General features: G+C 37.1%; 3 protein-coding genes, 1 non-coding gene and 1 pseudogene across 14 annotated transcripts; 1 reads left to right on the top strand and 4 right to left on the bottom strand.

The window, feature by feature from the left end:
* Positions 1-404: 404 nt before the first annotated feature.
* TOM20-4 (translocase of outer membrane 20-4) lies at positions 405-2,027 on the bottom strand. Of its 2 annotated transcripts, NM_123458.5 has the most exons (6): positions 1,866-2,027; positions 1,702-1,774; positions 1,351-1,520; positions 1,202-1,249; positions 850-903; positions 405-781 (listed from the first exon to the last, which is right to left on the bottom strand). In NM_123458.5, the coding sequence occupies exons 1-6, from the start codon at positions 1,959-1,961 to the stop codon at positions 659-661; spliced, it is 564 nt and encodes a 187-aa protein (NP_198909.1). In that variant the 5' UTR covers positions 1,962-2,027; the 3' UTR covers positions 405-658. The 2 variants fall into 2 exon arrangements, with proteins under 2 accessions (NP_198909.1, NP_001330863.1); NM_001344374.1 differs by having other exon boundaries at positions 472-903.
* A 131-nt stretch (positions 2,028-2,158) lies between these two features.
* AT5G40920 lies at positions 2,159-5,830 on the bottom strand (annotated as a pseudogene). Its single transcript has 4 exons — positions 5,339-5,830; positions 4,149-5,229; positions 3,777-4,055; positions 2,159-3,686 (listed from the first exon to the last, which is right to left on the bottom strand).
* Positions 5,831-5,994: 164 nt separating this feature from the next.
* AT5G40910 (Disease resistance protein (TIR-NBS-LRR class) family) lies at positions 5,995-12,022 on the bottom strand (the record flags this gene model as incomplete). Of its 9 annotated transcripts, none has more annotated exons than NM_001344367.1 (7): positions 5,995-6,652; positions 6,967-7,014; positions 7,115-8,851; positions 8,950-9,228; positions 9,315-10,386; positions 10,483-11,273; positions 11,705-12,022. In NM_001344367.1, the coding sequence occupies 3 exons, from the start codon at positions 10,299-10,301 to the stop codon at positions 7,355-7,357; spliced, it is 2,763 nt and encodes a 920-aa protein (NP_001330754.1). The 9 variants fall into 9 exon arrangements, with proteins under 9 accessions (NP_001330754.1, NP_001330749.1, NP_001330751.1 ...); NM_001344372.1 differs by having other exon boundaries at positions 6,364-6,652; positions 10,483-10,947; positions 11,705-11,975; NM_001344371.1 differs by lacking the exons at positions 5,995-6,652; positions 6,967-7,014 and having other exon boundaries at positions 7,355-8,070; positions 8,140-8,851; positions 9,315-10,947; positions 11,209-11,273; positions 11,705-11,982.
* A 203-nt stretch (positions 12,023-12,225) lies between these two features.
* AT5G06095 lies at positions 12,226-12,424 on the top strand. The gene has a single exon (NR_142891.1). It is a non-coding gene; the product is annotated as an other RNA (non-coding RNA).
* A 632-nt stretch (positions 12,425-13,056) lies between these two features.
* On the bottom strand, positions 13,057-14,648 carry AT5G40900 (Nucleotide-diphospho-sugar transferase family protein). The gene is made up of 3 exons (NM_123455.3): positions 14,482-14,648; positions 14,051-14,398; positions 13,057-13,573 (listed from the first exon to the last, which is right to left on the bottom strand). The coding sequence occupies exons 1-3, from the start codon at positions 14,635-14,637 to the stop codon at positions 13,109-13,111; spliced, it is 969 nt and encodes a 322-aa protein (NP_198906.2). The 5' UTR covers positions 14,638-14,648; the 3' UTR covers positions 13,057-13,108.
* Positions 14,649-15,412: the final 764 nt, after the last annotated feature.

Here is a 15,412-nt window from a genome sequence, read left to right as displayed (position 1 = left end):
TCGATATTGGTCTCTGAGGTTGATGGTAGTTAGTACCTGGAATCAGTGTTGTTCTTCATAGCCTGTGAGGTTGCTCGTATTTGTGGACGTAAACCATGTTCGTGAACCTCTGTATGTAGTATTGGAGCCTGCACTCATAAGTCATAACCATTGCTTCACTATATACTGTGTTTTTCTAGACTAAAAACTTCATCTATAGGCAGAACATGATTCAGATGCACTATTCTCCTTGTATGAGTAGATAAATTCGAACCACCTAGAAGTTACTATCGCTAGAATAAGATGAAATGTTAATCTTCAAAGCTAGAACCTGATCATGGACAAATATAGTACAAGGAAAAGAAAACTGATATTTTTGTTAACCAAATGATGGTACGGTACCCAACGAGAAACAGGTTACATAGGGAGTCTTTGTCAGAGCTAAGCGATGGGGGAGAAGAAGAAGGTGATTATGAAGAGTACTCTACTGAGTTAGGCATAATGTCTTCACTAATTTGTATGTTAATTTCCAAAGGACAATATGAGTTCTTATACATTTTCTGAGTCTCTCTCATTCTTAACTTCAAATATGTTCTAGGAGTTGTTATAATGAGAAAACTCTTTTGTTTCAAAATGCATTAAAAAAAAAGTGCTGGTCTTTAGACGCTCTTGGTGAGCGTTACTGCCTTGACACCGGCGTCTGAGAATTGGCAAAACTGATCCACGCAACAACGTAACTGGCTAAGATGACCCATCCGAACACATCATACTTGAACTCACTGGTCTTTTTCTGCTTCATCGTCTGTGAGAAAGAACAAACGTGTTAAATTTTCATCAAACCAAATTGTAGTTTCGAATAAAAGAAACAACCTTCGCACTGTTAGATGATGGTCCAGCGGTGCCGCCTGTATGTAGTTCTGGAGCCTGCAGTTTCACAAAGAGAGAAGGAGAATAGGTCTCACGAACAAAAATCAAAGATTCATAACCATTGCTTCACTGAACAATGAGTTTATTCTACACTAAAAAAGCTTCATCTCTAGGCATAAAGGTATGATTCAGTTCACATACATTATTCCCCGTCTATGAGTTACTATATATATCCATCAAACCAAACCACCTCGCAGTTCCTATTGCTAAGACAACTAGCTAAGCAGATCTCAATTTCTTAAATCAGGAAGTAAACATGACCAAATTTGAGGAAATTTTAACAATGAAGATGTACCTTGGAAGCCAATGTCAATGATTTCCGATAGAGTTCGCTCTCTGGTTGCTGCAAAAATACATCTCACATTTCAAAACACCACAGAAGACAAAAACATAAAACAAATCATATTAATTAGGTCAGGATTACGAAAGAAAGAGACTAATTACCTCCTCCACAGCAAGTTGAAAGAACTGAGAAGCTTTCTCAAAGTTATCGCTAGCTTCTGTCTGATCAGAACTCAAAAACCCAAATGAAAGATGAGCATTCCCAATTAACCAAAGAGCATCATGCTTCTTTGGATCGATGACCAAGGCCTCTCCCAGCTTCAAAATAGCCTCTACGTAAAATTCCATCTTTTAAGTATTAGTTACAGATTTCAATAACAAAACATACATCTTAACATACATACATAAACGACTAATCTAAGTCTATAATAATTCAATTTCAAGGCAGACTCAATCAAACGAATTTAATCTGAATTCGATACAAAACTAAAACGAGAAGAAATAACAAAGAACCTAGAATCATCTGCTTTGGCTCTGTCTGAAACTGTGATAGTTCAAGTAAAGCTCCTGCCCATCTCGTCAAATTCTACAGAAACAAAGAAACAAAATTCGAATAACAAAATTCGTAATCGAATTTAGGGTAAATTATCCAAAAAACGATAAATCAAAAGACTAACCTCGGCATCTAAAGGGTTTTTGACGTAGGTTGCTTCTGCTACTTTGCGAGCATGTTCGAAGACCATCAATCTCTCGTTTTCATTCTGCATATCCATTGATTGATTCTCAAGCCTCGCGATTAATTGTTTTGATTCTTCTTCCGTCACAAACGATAATTTAAGGAAGACGAGCTATAAATCCTCGTATATAAGTCGGTTCGCTCTTCTCGTCCGGGAAGTGGGCTTAAAAGGCCTTATGGGCTTTTGCTAAAGTCAGCCCAACAATATCTAAGAAAACTAAACCCTTTTTTTTTCACACAATCATACAACAACTAGTAACAACAAAAAAAACACCAAACAATACAACAACAACTATTACGTCTAACCACAACAGGATCTGTAGTGTAATGCATCAGGTCATTGCATTTGAAGAAAAAAGCAATGGAAAAGTAACAAAACAGAGATCACAAGGGAAACAATACATAGCAAACGCGAAAGATTTCTGGTGTTTTCATCATTACTGAGCTGAACAGCTTCAGGCTCATGATGCCTCATCAAGGTATCATCACTGGATCCTGAGACTAATGTCGAACTAAGCTCTGTCTTCTTCTTCCCTAGAAGCCAACTCCAGTGACCTGTATTATTACTGTTTTTGATGGTTTCGACTTGAGATACCTTTAAAACATCTGTGAGGTGGTTTCTGTTGCCTCCAGTTTCAGAGTGGCCCATTTCGACGACACTACAATTCTGTCCTCCTTCTGCCAAGATCTGTACACCACATTCCATAGTCTTAGCACTAGAGGAGCTGAATTCAAACACAATTTCGTTCGGGGTCACGTCCATAAGGCATCTGTTTGCTTCAGGAAATATGTCGCCAAAAAAAATTAACAGATATTCTGATAGAGATCTGTTAGGGGGACTTGAATATATGGACTTTGCAGTGCTGTTAATTTCGACACCTTGTTTGGTTCTTAGAAAACAATTTATGTCAGAATATGGGGAATTCTTGCTTGGCGAAAGCACAAGGCAAGCCCTAAATCTTGAGGACACAGAGAAAGACTCCTCACCACCTGGAGACAGAGAGATGGTTATCGAGTTCCCTCTAGTTTGGTGAGTGAACTGTGCAGGGACTTCATTACCTGTCAAAAAAATAATTCTGTGACCCGAGTGTAGTATGATTCGTCTTTTTGATTCATTATCCAGTTTCAGACAGTTGTAGAACTCCAGTTTCAAGATTGGCCTGTGGAAAGAGCAACACATGCTCTCGAGTGATATACAGCGGTATGCAACTATGGACTCCAGCGAAGGGGAATGACCCTCAATAGACACCAGTTTTCTGCAGTTTCCGATGGTCAGATGTTGTAGATGCGGGAGACCTATGACGTAATCTGGAATCATCTTTATATCAGAATGGCTTAGGTCTAAATACGATACACTCTCTGGGACATGTGTTAATCTCTTGAGGCTTCTGCTGCCTATCAGAAGAATACCAAGACCTCCAACAATGGACGCAGGAAATTCTTTAATCTTTGTGCCTCTTATACTGAGTATCTTGATGTTAGTCGAAATATCTGGAAAACTTCTCAGTCGTGAGCAATCATCCATGCCGACCATTTTTAGAGATGATAAGTTGATCTTGGTGGGAATAACATGTAGCTTAGAGCACCCTGACGCATCCAGTACTTCCAATTTGTGTAGATTCGAAATAGAGGACGGAATCTCCATCAAACTCTCACAACCGGTAAGTCTCAACGTCTCGAGATTAGTGGCTTTCGAAAGATTTGGGATTTCTTTCAAATTAGAGGAGTATTCCAAATTTATTTTCTTTAGATTTGTGAGGGGCTGCATGTCACAAAGATGACGAATATCATACTAAGTTTAATTATCATTAGTAAACAAACGTATTCACAATCACAAGTACCAAATACCAACCTGGATTCCTCCCCATAGCTTCTCCAACTTGCTGGATACCAAATAGAGTTCGACGAGACATTCTGGCTGAAATGTCAGAGGAAGCCTTTTTCTCGGGTATGAATCCCAATGAAGTAACCTTAGACGAGGTAGATATTTCATGTCCTCTAACAAGCTAACATTTCCATTGTAGAATTTTAAGAATTTGAGATTATGCATCCCTTCAAAGACTCGTTTCCTTATAGAGAACTCCCCGATCTTGGACATATCAAATGATATACCAATGATAGATCCAGTACCCTACCAAATATTGCAAAACAAAACCGATGAAACTGTTATCACAAACAGAAAGTAGGGAATATCAAGGGAGTATATATATAGGTAAGAACTTACTGTTTCATTTGCCAACACATCACGAATCTCTTTGGCCTCTACTAAAAACTGACGTTTCCCCGGCTCACCAGACTGTTGAACAACTACTTGTCTACCCAACTGTTGTAGTAGGCAGTGCATCCTTACCAGCCCATGAGTAGATATATGCACAAGAGACTTAGCGGCTAAGGTCTTCAACCCATTTTCGACATCCAAAGTACTGTCAGCGAGCATGGTTGACACATAATCAACACTTTCATGGTTGAAAAAGCATGCAATATGAAGAAACAGAGATTGATGTTTCTCCAATAATTTGTCATACCCCACTCTCAAGACATGCTCAATTTTTCTATCAAGATTAGTTTCTATCCCATACAATTGAAGCCTCCACTCATCCTCGCTCTCCCCATAAAAAGAAGAACCCACAACACGAAGAGCCAATGGAAGATTACCGCAAAGCTCTACTACTTTTCTTGCAAGCTCTTCGAAACCATCTTGTGGAGAACTTTGTTTGAAAGCAGAAAGACAAAATATCTCAAGAGCTTTTTTTTGGGACGGATAATCCACATGGTAGATGTCGTTGATCCCATGTGCCATCAAAATCTTTTTATCTTTCAAGGTAACGATGACCCGGCTTCCAGGACCGAACCAAAAACTTTCTTTAGCCAATACCTCTAGTTGCTCTAGATCATCCACATCATCAAGAACTATAAGCACTCTTTGGTTACGTAGCCATTCTTCAATTGCGCCTAAATGATGTATCTTCATATCCTTTTGGTTCAAGATCTTCGAAAGAAGCATGTTATGCAAACGCAGCTTCGAATCATAGTTATTAACATCAATGTTCCCCATAAAACAGCTATGCCGAAAACCGGTAAAGAGTTGGTTAAACAAAGCTCTAGCAATGGTAGTTTTACCAATTCCCGCAGGACCCCAAATGCCAATCATCTTCACATCATCACACTCGAGGCATAACAAAGAGTCCAGTTACGCCAGGTGAGCTTCAAGTCCCACCATCCCTTCAAAATCCCTTGAAGGTGTAACATTAAGTTTGTTTGAAACATCTATAGCAATCTTTTGGATCATCTCTGCTTCATTATCCCTAACAAAAGCAAACAAAATCAAGTTGGTGGGTCTAATTAAATCATAGAAATTCCACCGTTGAAGCATCGATTTAGAAAGATAAAAGCATTATAATTTAATCAACAAACCAGTTTAGAGAGTGTTCTCCAGCTACGGTTGCTATATAGGCCAAAGCTTTGCTCCATCTCTGCTTCACTTCCTCGGTTTTCCCTTCACAAGTTTTCTTGAAAGTACTTCCGAAGTCTCCCCACTGTTTCCGTACACTGGACGGATCAACTTTATAAAAAATAGTCATCACAGCATGCCCCGAAGCTTCTTTGCACTTCAAGATTTCCACCAACTCATCTAAGCACCAGCCCGAAGAAGCATACTTCTCCGAAAGCACCACAATCGAGACTCTAGATTCTCTAATCGCTTGTATGAGCTCAGGTCCGATCGTATGGCCTCTCTCGATCTCTTGATCCTTGAACGGAGTGATCCCTTTGCTTTCGAAGTGATTGTGTAAATGACTGAGAAATCCACTACGGACATCTGGTCCATGGAAACTCGAAAAGACATGGTATCTCTTGAAGTCAGACGGTGATGAAAAAGCCATAAGAGATAGAGTAAAAGTGAGATTTGAAGAAGAAGGTATCACAATGTGCTATATATTAAGGGAAAAATGAGAAGATAAGAGAAAAAAACAAACATGTGTCCCCAAAGTCATCAAAGACCACAGAACACTGTGTTTCCCACTATCACTATAGTAAGAAACACCAAAGAAATTTCTACAGAAAAATACAAAGTGACAAACAATGTGTCCCCACAGCCGTCGAAGACCTTGACTTCTATGATTTTGAAATCAATTGTGTAAAGTTTGCATACATAGGCATCAGCTTCTTTGTGCTAACGAGAATAAGTTATAAATTCCTCTGATTATGGAACTAATAAAGACAAAATTTTCAAAACTAGGTGAATAATTCGAGAGTCTGTTGACTCTCGACTTTCTGAAACTGTGATATTTCCTGTAATTCGAACAAACCACCCAATTCGAATTTCAACAAAATGTACATCTTTTTTTTTTTTAATAGAGAAAACTGTACATCTTAACATACATACATACATAAAAGAATATTCCAAATTCAAGAGTATTTTGAAATTCTAACATAAAGAGTTCACATTTTCAGGCAGATTCAATCAAACGAATATGACCTTATCATTAAAGCTCATCTGAATTTGATGAATACTAAAAAGAGAGCAAACAAAAAAAGCTTGTTGTAGGAACTGAGTAGCTTTCTCAAAGTAATCTAAGAAAGAACAAAAATGTTAGATTTTCATCAAACCAATTGGGATATTTGAAGAAAAGAAAATACCTTCGCACTGGTAGATGGTGGTCCTGCGGTGCCGCCCAATGGTTGTGGACCTAAACCATGTTTGTGAACCTCTGTATTTAGTTCTGGACCCTGCATTTTTGCACAAATAGAAGGAGAATTGGTCTAACGAACAAAAACCAAAGATTCATAACCATTGCTTCACTGTACAATGAGTTTATTCTACACTAAAGAAACTTCATATCTAGGCATAAAGGTATGATTCAGATACATTTTTCTCCGTCTATGAGTGATTATATATATATCCATCAAACCAAACCACCTCGCAGTTCCTATTGCTAAGACAACTAGATAAGCCTCTACAACACGTAGATCTCAGTTTCTTAAACCAGAACCAAAAGATGAAACATGACAAATTTGAGGAAACTTTAACAATAAAGATGTACCTTGGAAGCCAATTCCAGTGATCTCGCATAGTGAGCATTCTCCGGTTGCTGCGTAAATATACATCTCAAATTACAAAACACCACGCACAAAAAACAAATAACAATCACTTTGATTAGGTGAGGATTACAAAAGAAAGAGACTAATTACCTCCTCCAAAGCTTGTTGAAAAAGCAGAGTAGCTTTCTCAAAGTGATCTCTAGCCTCAGTTTGATCAGGAGTCAAAACCCCATATGAAGTATGAGCATCCCCAATGCACCAAAGAGCATCGTGCTTCTTTGGATAGATTAACAAGGCCTCTCCCAGAGGGAGTATATATAAGAACAAGAAAACTGAAATCTTTTTTTGTTTCGCACATACAAACACAACAAGATCTGTCTGTGATGCAGCTCATTGCATCTGAAGAAAGAAGCAAGAAAAAAGCAACAAAACAGAGACCACAAGGGGTTGCCCGAAAAAAACAGAAAGAAAAAAACAGACCACAAGGGAACCAATACATAGTAAACTCGAAAGATCTGTGATTCTTTCATCTTTAGTGAGCTCAACAGCTTCAGGCTCCTGATACCTTATAAAGATTCCCCGAGTAAGATCACTAAATCCTGAGACTGGTCTCGAACTAAGCTCTGTCTTATTATTCTTCATCTTCTTCTTCCCCAGACGAAGCTTCCTAAGCCAACTCCAGTGGCCTGTATGTTTACTGTTTTCAACTTGAGTTACCTTAAACGCTTCTGCTTCTCCATCTATGTGGTGGTTTCTGTTGCCTCCAGTTTCACAGTAGCCCACTTCAATGCCACTACTTAAAAAGATCTTTACACCACATTCCACAATCTCGACATCACTGGAGCTGAAATCAAACAGAATCTCGTTCGGAGTCACGTCCATAAGGCTTCTGTTTTCTTCAGGAAATAAGTCGCCACAAAAGATAAACAGATGTTCTGATAGAGATCCACCAGACACAAAAGGATATATAGACTCTGTAGTGCGACTAATTTCGACACCTTTGCTTCTTAGAAAACAATTTATCTTATTAAATGCGAAATTCTTGATTGGCGAAAGCAGGAGGCAAGCCTTAAATCTTGAGAACGTAGAATAAGCCTCCTCACAACCTGGAGCCAGGGAGATGGTTATCAAGTTCCCTATAGTTTGGTGAGTGAACTCTGCAGGGATTTCTTTACCTGGCAAGCATATAGACTTGTTACCCGATTGTTGTATGATTCCTCTTTTTGATTCCTTATCCAGTTTCAGACAGTTGTAGAACATCAATTTCGAGATTGGTCCGTGGAAAGAGCAGCATACGCTCTTGAGTGATATACAGTGGTCTGCAAATAGGGTCACCAGCGAAGGGGAATGACCCTGAATTGACACCAGTTTTGTGCAGTTTTCGACGAGAAGAGATACTAGATGCGGAAGACCTATGACGCAATCTGGGATCATCTTTATATCACTGTTGCGTAGGTCTAGATGTGTTACACTCTCTGGGACATGTGTTAATCTCTTGAGGCTTCTGCTGCCTATCTGAAGAAAATCAAGACGACACCAGTGTCCAACAATGGATGCAGGAAATTCTTTAATCATTGTGCCTGCTACATAGAGACGCTTAATGTTACTAGATATATCTGGAAAACTTCTCAGACGTGAGCAATTACTCATGTTGACTTCCTCAAGAGATGCTAAGTTGATGTTGGTGGGAATAACTTGTAGCTTAATGCATCCTGACGCATACAGCATTTCCAGTTTCTGTAGATTCCAAATAGAGGATGGAATCTCCACCAAACTCTCACAACCGGTAAGCGTCAACGTCTTGAGGTTAGTGGCTTTCGAAAGATTTGGGATTTCTTTCAAATTAGAGGAATATCCCAAATTTATTTTCTTTAGATTTGTGAGGGGCTGCATGTCAAACACACAAAAAAATGAGGAATATCATACTAAGGTTAAATATCATTGGTAAACAAACGTATTCACAATCACAAGTATCAAATACCAACCTGGATTCCTCCCCATAGCTTCTCCAACTTGCTGAATCCCATATAGAGTTCGACGAGACATTCTGGCTTAAATGTCAGAGGAAGACTTTTTCTCGGGTATGAACCCCAATAAAGTAACCTTAGACGAGGTAGATATTCCATGTCCTCTAACAAGCTAACACTTCCATTATAGAAATTTAAGAATTTGAGATTACGCATTCTATTAAAGGCTCGCTTGCTTATAGATAACGTCTCGATCTTCGAAATGTCAAACGATATACCTATGACGGATTCAGTACCCTACAAAATATTGCAAAAGAAGACTGATGACACTGTTATCACAAACAAAATTAGGCAATATCCAGGGTATATAGATTAGAACTTACTGTTTCATTTGCCAAGACATCGCGAATCTCTTTGGCCTCTACTAAAAACTGACGTTTCCCCGGGTCACCCTGTTGAACAACAACTTGTCTACCCAATTGTTGTAGTAGACAGTGCATCGTTATCCATCCATTAGTAGACACAAGAGATTTAGCGGCTAAGGTCTTTAACCCATTTTCGACATCCAAAGTACTGTCAGCGAGCATGGTTGTCACATAATCAACACTTTTATGGTTGAAAAAGCATGCAATATGAAGAAACAAAGATTGATGTCGCTCCGACAATTTGTCATATCCCACTCTCAAGACATTCTCAATTTTCCTATCAAGATTAGTTTCAATTCCATATAATTGAATTCTCCACTCATCCTCGCTCTCCCCATAAAAAGAAGAACCCACAACACGAAGGCCCAATGGAAGCTTACCGCAAAGCTCTACTACTCTTTTTGCAACCTCTTCAAAACCATCTTGTGGAGAATTTTGTTTGAAAGCAGATAGACATAAGATCTCAAGAGCTTCTTCTTCGGATGGAAAATCCACATCGTAGATATCGTTGATCCCATGTGCCTTCAAAATCTTTCTATCATTTAAGGAAACAATGATCCGACTTCCATGACCGAACCAAGAACTTTCTTTAGCCAATACCTCTAGTTGCTCTAGATCATCCACATCATCAAGAACTATAAGAACTCTTTGGTTATGTAGCCATTCTTCAATTGCGCCTAAATGATGTATCTTCATATCCTTTTGGTTCAAAATTTTGGACAGAAGCTTGTTTTGCAAACACAACTTCGAATCATAGTCATTAACATCAATGGTCCCCATAAAACAACTAAGCCGAAAACCGGTAGAGAGTTGGTTAAATAAAGCTCTAGCAATGGTAGTCTTACCAATTCCAGCAGGACCCCAAATGCCAATCATCTTTACATCATCACTCTCAAGGCATAAAAAAGAGTCCAGTTTTGTCAAATGAGCTTCAAGTCCCACCATCCCCTCAAAATCCCTCGACGGTGTAAGATTAAGTTTGTTTGAAACATCTGTAGCAATCTTTTGGATCAACTCTGCTTCATTAGCCCTAATAAAAGCAAACAAAATCAAGTTGGTGGGTCTAATTAAATGATAGAAATTCCACGGTTGAAGAAACAATTAAGAAAGAGAAAAGCATTCTAACTCATTGAGCCAAGAGAAAAAAAAAAAAACAGCTTAGAGAGTGTTCTCCAGCTACGGTTGCTATATATTCCAAAGCTTTGATCCATCTCTGCTTCACTATCCAGGTTTTCCCTTCACATGTTTTCTTGAAAGTACTTCCGAAGTCTCCCCGCTGTTTCCGTACATCGGACGGATCAACTTTGTAAAAAATAGTCATCACAACTTGCCCCGAAGCTTCTTTGCACTTCAAGATTTCCACCAACTCATCTAAGCACCAGCACGAAGAAGCGTACTTCTCTGAAAGCACCACAATCGAGACTCTAGATTCTCTAATCGCTTGTATGAGCTCAGGTCCGATCGTATGGCCTCTCTCGATCTCTTGATCCTTGAACGGAGTGATCCCTTTGCTTTCGAAGTGATTGTGTAAATGACTGAGAAATCCACTACGGACATCTGGTCCATGGAAACTCGAAAAGACATGGTATCTCTTGAAGTCAGACGGTGATGAAAAAGCCATAAGAGATAGAGTAAAAGTGAGATTTGAAGAAGAAGGTATCACAATGTGCTATATATTAAGGGAAAAATGAGAAGATAAGAGAAAAAAACAAACATGTGTCCCCAAAGTCATCAAAGACCACATAACACTGTGTTTCCCACTATCACTATAGTAAGAAACACCAAAGAAATTTCTACAGAAAAATACAAAGTGACAAACAATGTGTCCCCACAGTCGTCGAAGACCACTGACCTTTATGATTTTGAATTCAATTGTATAAAGTTTGCATACATAGGCGTCAGCTTCTTTGTGCTAACCTACAAAGAATAAGTTTTAAATTCCTTTGATTATGGAACTAAATAAAAGCTAGAGATTAAGATAAAGACATAATTCAAAACTAGGTGAATAATTCGTGAGTCTGTTGAATAGCATTCTCACGTGGTTATTAGTGGCAAAGAATGCAAAGCTAAATCACCAACATTTGTTACCTCAAAACACATCCATCTTACTAAAATTGCAAAACATTAAAAGTAGCACTACTACTACTGAATCTTAAGTGCCACTTTGAAGCAAGGTCAAAAGTGACACTATAAACATAAGAACTCATTTTTTTTAAGAGAATTTTGAAATCCTACCATAAGAGTTCACATTTCCAGGCAGAATCAATGACAGTTATGTTCTTAAATTGAATTTGAAAATTATCATCAAAGCTAACAAAAAAAAAAAGTAGAAGGAAAAAAAAAAGCACCTAGATTCATTTGTTTTGACTTCAGAGACTTTCTGAAACTGTGAAATTTCCAGTAATGCTCCTCCCCATCTCGTCAAGTTCTACAAAAGAAAAAATCAAAGAAACCCAAATCGAAGTACAAATTCTCCGATGAGAATTAAACTGCGAACATCGGAATCTAGAGATTGATTCAGCTACTTTTCGAGCATCTTCAGGGAACATCAATCTCCCGATTTCACTCTGCATATCTATGTGTTCTCAAGCTTCGCGATTTTTTCCCTTTTTTCTTCCGTAACGACAAATCACGAATTTTTTTTATTGCAGAATTCATAATCATAAGGCCGTTTCACGAATCCTACAGAATAAAGTAATGGGCCTTATGGGCTTTATGATAAAGTCAGCCCAATAAAGAATACAAAAATATATTGGGGTCTTCGACCCATGGTTGTCACATAAAACATGCAATATGAAGAAACCGAGAATGATGTTTCTCCAACAATTTGTCATAACCCACTCTGAAGACGAAATCCTCAATTTTTCTATCAAGATTAGTTTCTGTCCCATATAATTGAAGCATCCGCTCATCTTAGCTGTCTCCATTAAAAGAAGAACCCACAACACGAATGGCCAGTGGAAGATTACCGCAAAGCTTAACTACTTTTGCTGCATGCTCTTCATAACCATCCCGCCGAGAACTTTGTTTAAAAGCATATAGACAAAAGATCTCAAGCGCCTATCCTTCGGATGGATAATCTACATGGTAGATAACATTGATCCCATGTGCCTTCAACTGTTGCCACAAAGTCTAAAAGATGAGTTATTTAGAGGATGAATCTTCAGATGAGGCTACTTTTTGGTCAAAACTTAGAGCATGTATATAGTTGATACTCATAGAATATCATTAGTAATTTTTTAATATTAATTTTAATGTTTGTTTATTATTTAAGATTTTGTATGATACTCGTAATAAATCGATTTCTATTGGTGAGACCGGTTTAAATATCATAAAAAGAAAAAAATTGCAACATCGAAAATAAATATATAAAAACGAAAGGAAAATGGTTTTTAGGTTCAGTTCAATCATACCTGTTCGTTTATCGCTCTGATTTTTTAGGTTTGTAGAAGAGAACGAAAGAAAAATAGTATTATCAGTGAGAGAGGAGAGAAGATTTTTCTTTTTTTTCTTTGTTTTCGCTGAACCAATGGTGTGATGTCACGTCATCTGATACTCAGTATCAAAAGTATCAGTGGACTGATACAGATCATGCCCAAATACATGCTTTACTGCATTAAAAAATGATTTTTGGGCTTATGATACTCAAATAAAATCACCTATAAACATGGTCTTAAGGTAATGTAGTTTTTCGTTCTTTCATGTTGTACAAAATGTTATACATATGTTAAAAAAAATTGTAACGAATAAAATCATCTGCATAACTGGCTTGGAATAATCCATTGCGGATTCATATTTTTCCGGTCCTGGAGAAGTAGCTTTAGGTAACGCACCTTACTCTTTGTATCATGACAACAACTTGCATGGACTGTTGTTATCTTGCTTTGATCTTGCGGATTTGGTTGACAAAACTTCCCAAAGTTAGCATCATCCAAGAAGGTGACTTTCTTATCAAGGGCTTTGATTACATCTTCGCGCTTGACAATATCACACAAGGATTGGTTTCCAGTTGCAGGATACAAAACCCTTTCTACGTTCAAGATATTAAACATGTCTATGGTTATATCATTGGACTTGGCATAGAAGAAACCTCCTGTGTTTTCCGTTGTTAAATGATCATGTTGATGATCAATTAATGAGTTCCCGCAAGCCACTGATATTGCATTTTGTGGGTTGCAGTGCATTAGAGGATTTCTTAGCCACATCACATCTGCTTCCTGCAACCAATTTTAAGCGTCTATGTAACCAAAAACGTAAACAACATGGTCTATAAACACTACAATCAATAATTCAATTTTAAAACTTGTTAACAAATCAATATTACAATTTGTTACAAACAAATGATTTAGATAAAAATAAAATAAATTTTGATCTATTTTTTTGGCTTTGTGATATCAGAACATTTCTTCTACTTCAAACTCTAGTTGTTTCACTATTCTAAGACATATATAATAATTAGAAATAATGATTCTGAAGAATTAGATGGACAAAAACAATAAATTTGAATAAAAAAAAATATATATTAGGTGGAAAAAACTCATAAATCCACCATCTAAGGTTATTCATGGAGCGGGATATGCCAATCTAGCTAGGTGCCCACCTAAGTACCTAACCTAGGTTCTTGAATACAAAGTCATACTTGTTCTATAAAAACTGGTTGTAGAAAGGGAAACATTTGCATTAAGAGAACTTACGGTGAACATTATGTGGTAGCCGAGTTCTAAGATCTCTTTAACCAAAGACTTCTTGTTCCAACCGGTAACAAGACCATCTGGTTTTAAAGATTCTGATTTTTTTCTAGAATATCTATGAAGGTAACAATGTGGGTGGGCACGAAGACAATATCGAAGAGCTTGATCATCTAAAGCCACAACGATCAAATGGTTTAGCAAGTGTTTGGTTCTTTCTCCAATCCGTACACTCTCCAGGAATAGATCAAGAATAGAGTCAGGTTTTGCCCATTCTCGATCGACCATGGTAATAATCACTATCTTGTCTTCTGTAGCTGCTTCTTTAAGTAGACTCGATAAGCCTGAAGATTCCTATGATCAGAAATACCAAATCTATCAATATATAATGTTATTAAATAAAAAGCATCATAATTGGATCATAATCTTGATCTTACAGGTTGAAGATGCGAGAATTGTGTTCCTCTGATAGTATTCATGTATGGAGCACAAGAGTGATGATTATGATCATGATGAGACAATAACCAAAGAATGATCAAGAGAAGGCAACATATGACAAGGTAAGGTGATTTCACTATCCTTACAATCTTCATTTTTGTTCTACTGAGTTTTGATTGCAAAATCTTAGAATATAAAATCTTGAAAGTCCATTTCGACCAAAAAAAAAATCTTGGAAGTCCAAAATATATGTCCTTTTGTTATATTGGCATTAATGGTGAATACATTGAATAGATAAGAAGGGGTTCATGCAGAATCTGGTTACAGTCATTTCCTTTTGCTTCCAAATCCATATTTGTTAAGTAAATAATGGTTAGATTATACTATACACTAATTATTGGGATTCTCTCTTTTATGACAAATAATTGCATTTTGCACCTTTCAGAATTTATTACTCAAATTAATTTTGTTTGACTCAAATAGAGATTGTTGTTAGGACAGATCGTTTCTCCAAGTTTACATCCATTTTTAATATTTGTTTTCTGATTCCAGATGTTTTTTCAAATATATTTAATTACTTGCTGCATTAAAATGGATTGCTAGGTCCGACCCTTATTCATGTACTTCAACCCACCGTTTATTTCATGGGTTCAGTAACTTTTATTTTCTAAATAAATAAAGAGAATGGCGAATTATGGGTTGTATAGATTGATCCATATATTTTTAAATAATATATATATATATATATATATATATTGAGAACCTTAAAAGAAATTATAACATAAAAATGTGTAAATATTTCGTAGGTATATTCTTGGTGAAATATATTTCGTAGGTATTTAATTATGTCTAGTAGTATTGTATATCATCGGAATATGTGGTGTCTTGTTCATATTAAAATAAACAAAAAACTATAATATATATATAAGA

Source organism: Arabidopsis thaliana, chromosome 5, assembly GCF_000001735.4.
Source record: "Arabidopsis thaliana chromosome 5, partial sequence".
Taxonomy (NCBI): domain Eukaryota; kingdom Viridiplantae; phylum Streptophyta; class Magnoliopsida; order Brassicales; family Brassicaceae; genus Arabidopsis; species Arabidopsis thaliana.
Note: the sequence above shows the minus strand (reverse complement) of the source record. Positions and strands in the feature narration are given on the sequence as shown.

Coding starts and splice junctions, on each gene's coding strand:
- TOM20-4 (NM_123458.5), bottom strand. CDS start 1,961: ATGGATATGCAGAATGAAAACGAGAGATTGATGGTCTTCGAACATGCT. Junction 1,775..1,865: donor AAAACCCTTTAGATGCCGAG/GTTAGTCTTTTG, acceptor TTGTTTCTGTAG/AATTTGACGAGATGGGCAGG. Junction 904..1,201: donor CATTGACATTGGCTTCCAAG/GTACATCTTCAT, acceptor GTGAAACTGCAG/GCTCCAGAACTACATACAGG.
- AT5G40900 (NM_123455.3), bottom strand. CDS start 14,637: ATGAAGATTGTAAGGATAGTGAAATCACCTTACCTTGTCATATGTTGC. Junction 14,399..14,481: donor AATTCTCGCATCTTCAACCT/GTAAGATCAAGA, acceptor TTCTGATCATAG/GAATCTTCAGGCTTATCGAG. Junction 13,574..14,050: donor GCTACCACATAATGTTCACC/GTAAGTTCTCTT, acceptor AATTGGTTGCAG/GAAGCAGATGTGATGTGGCT.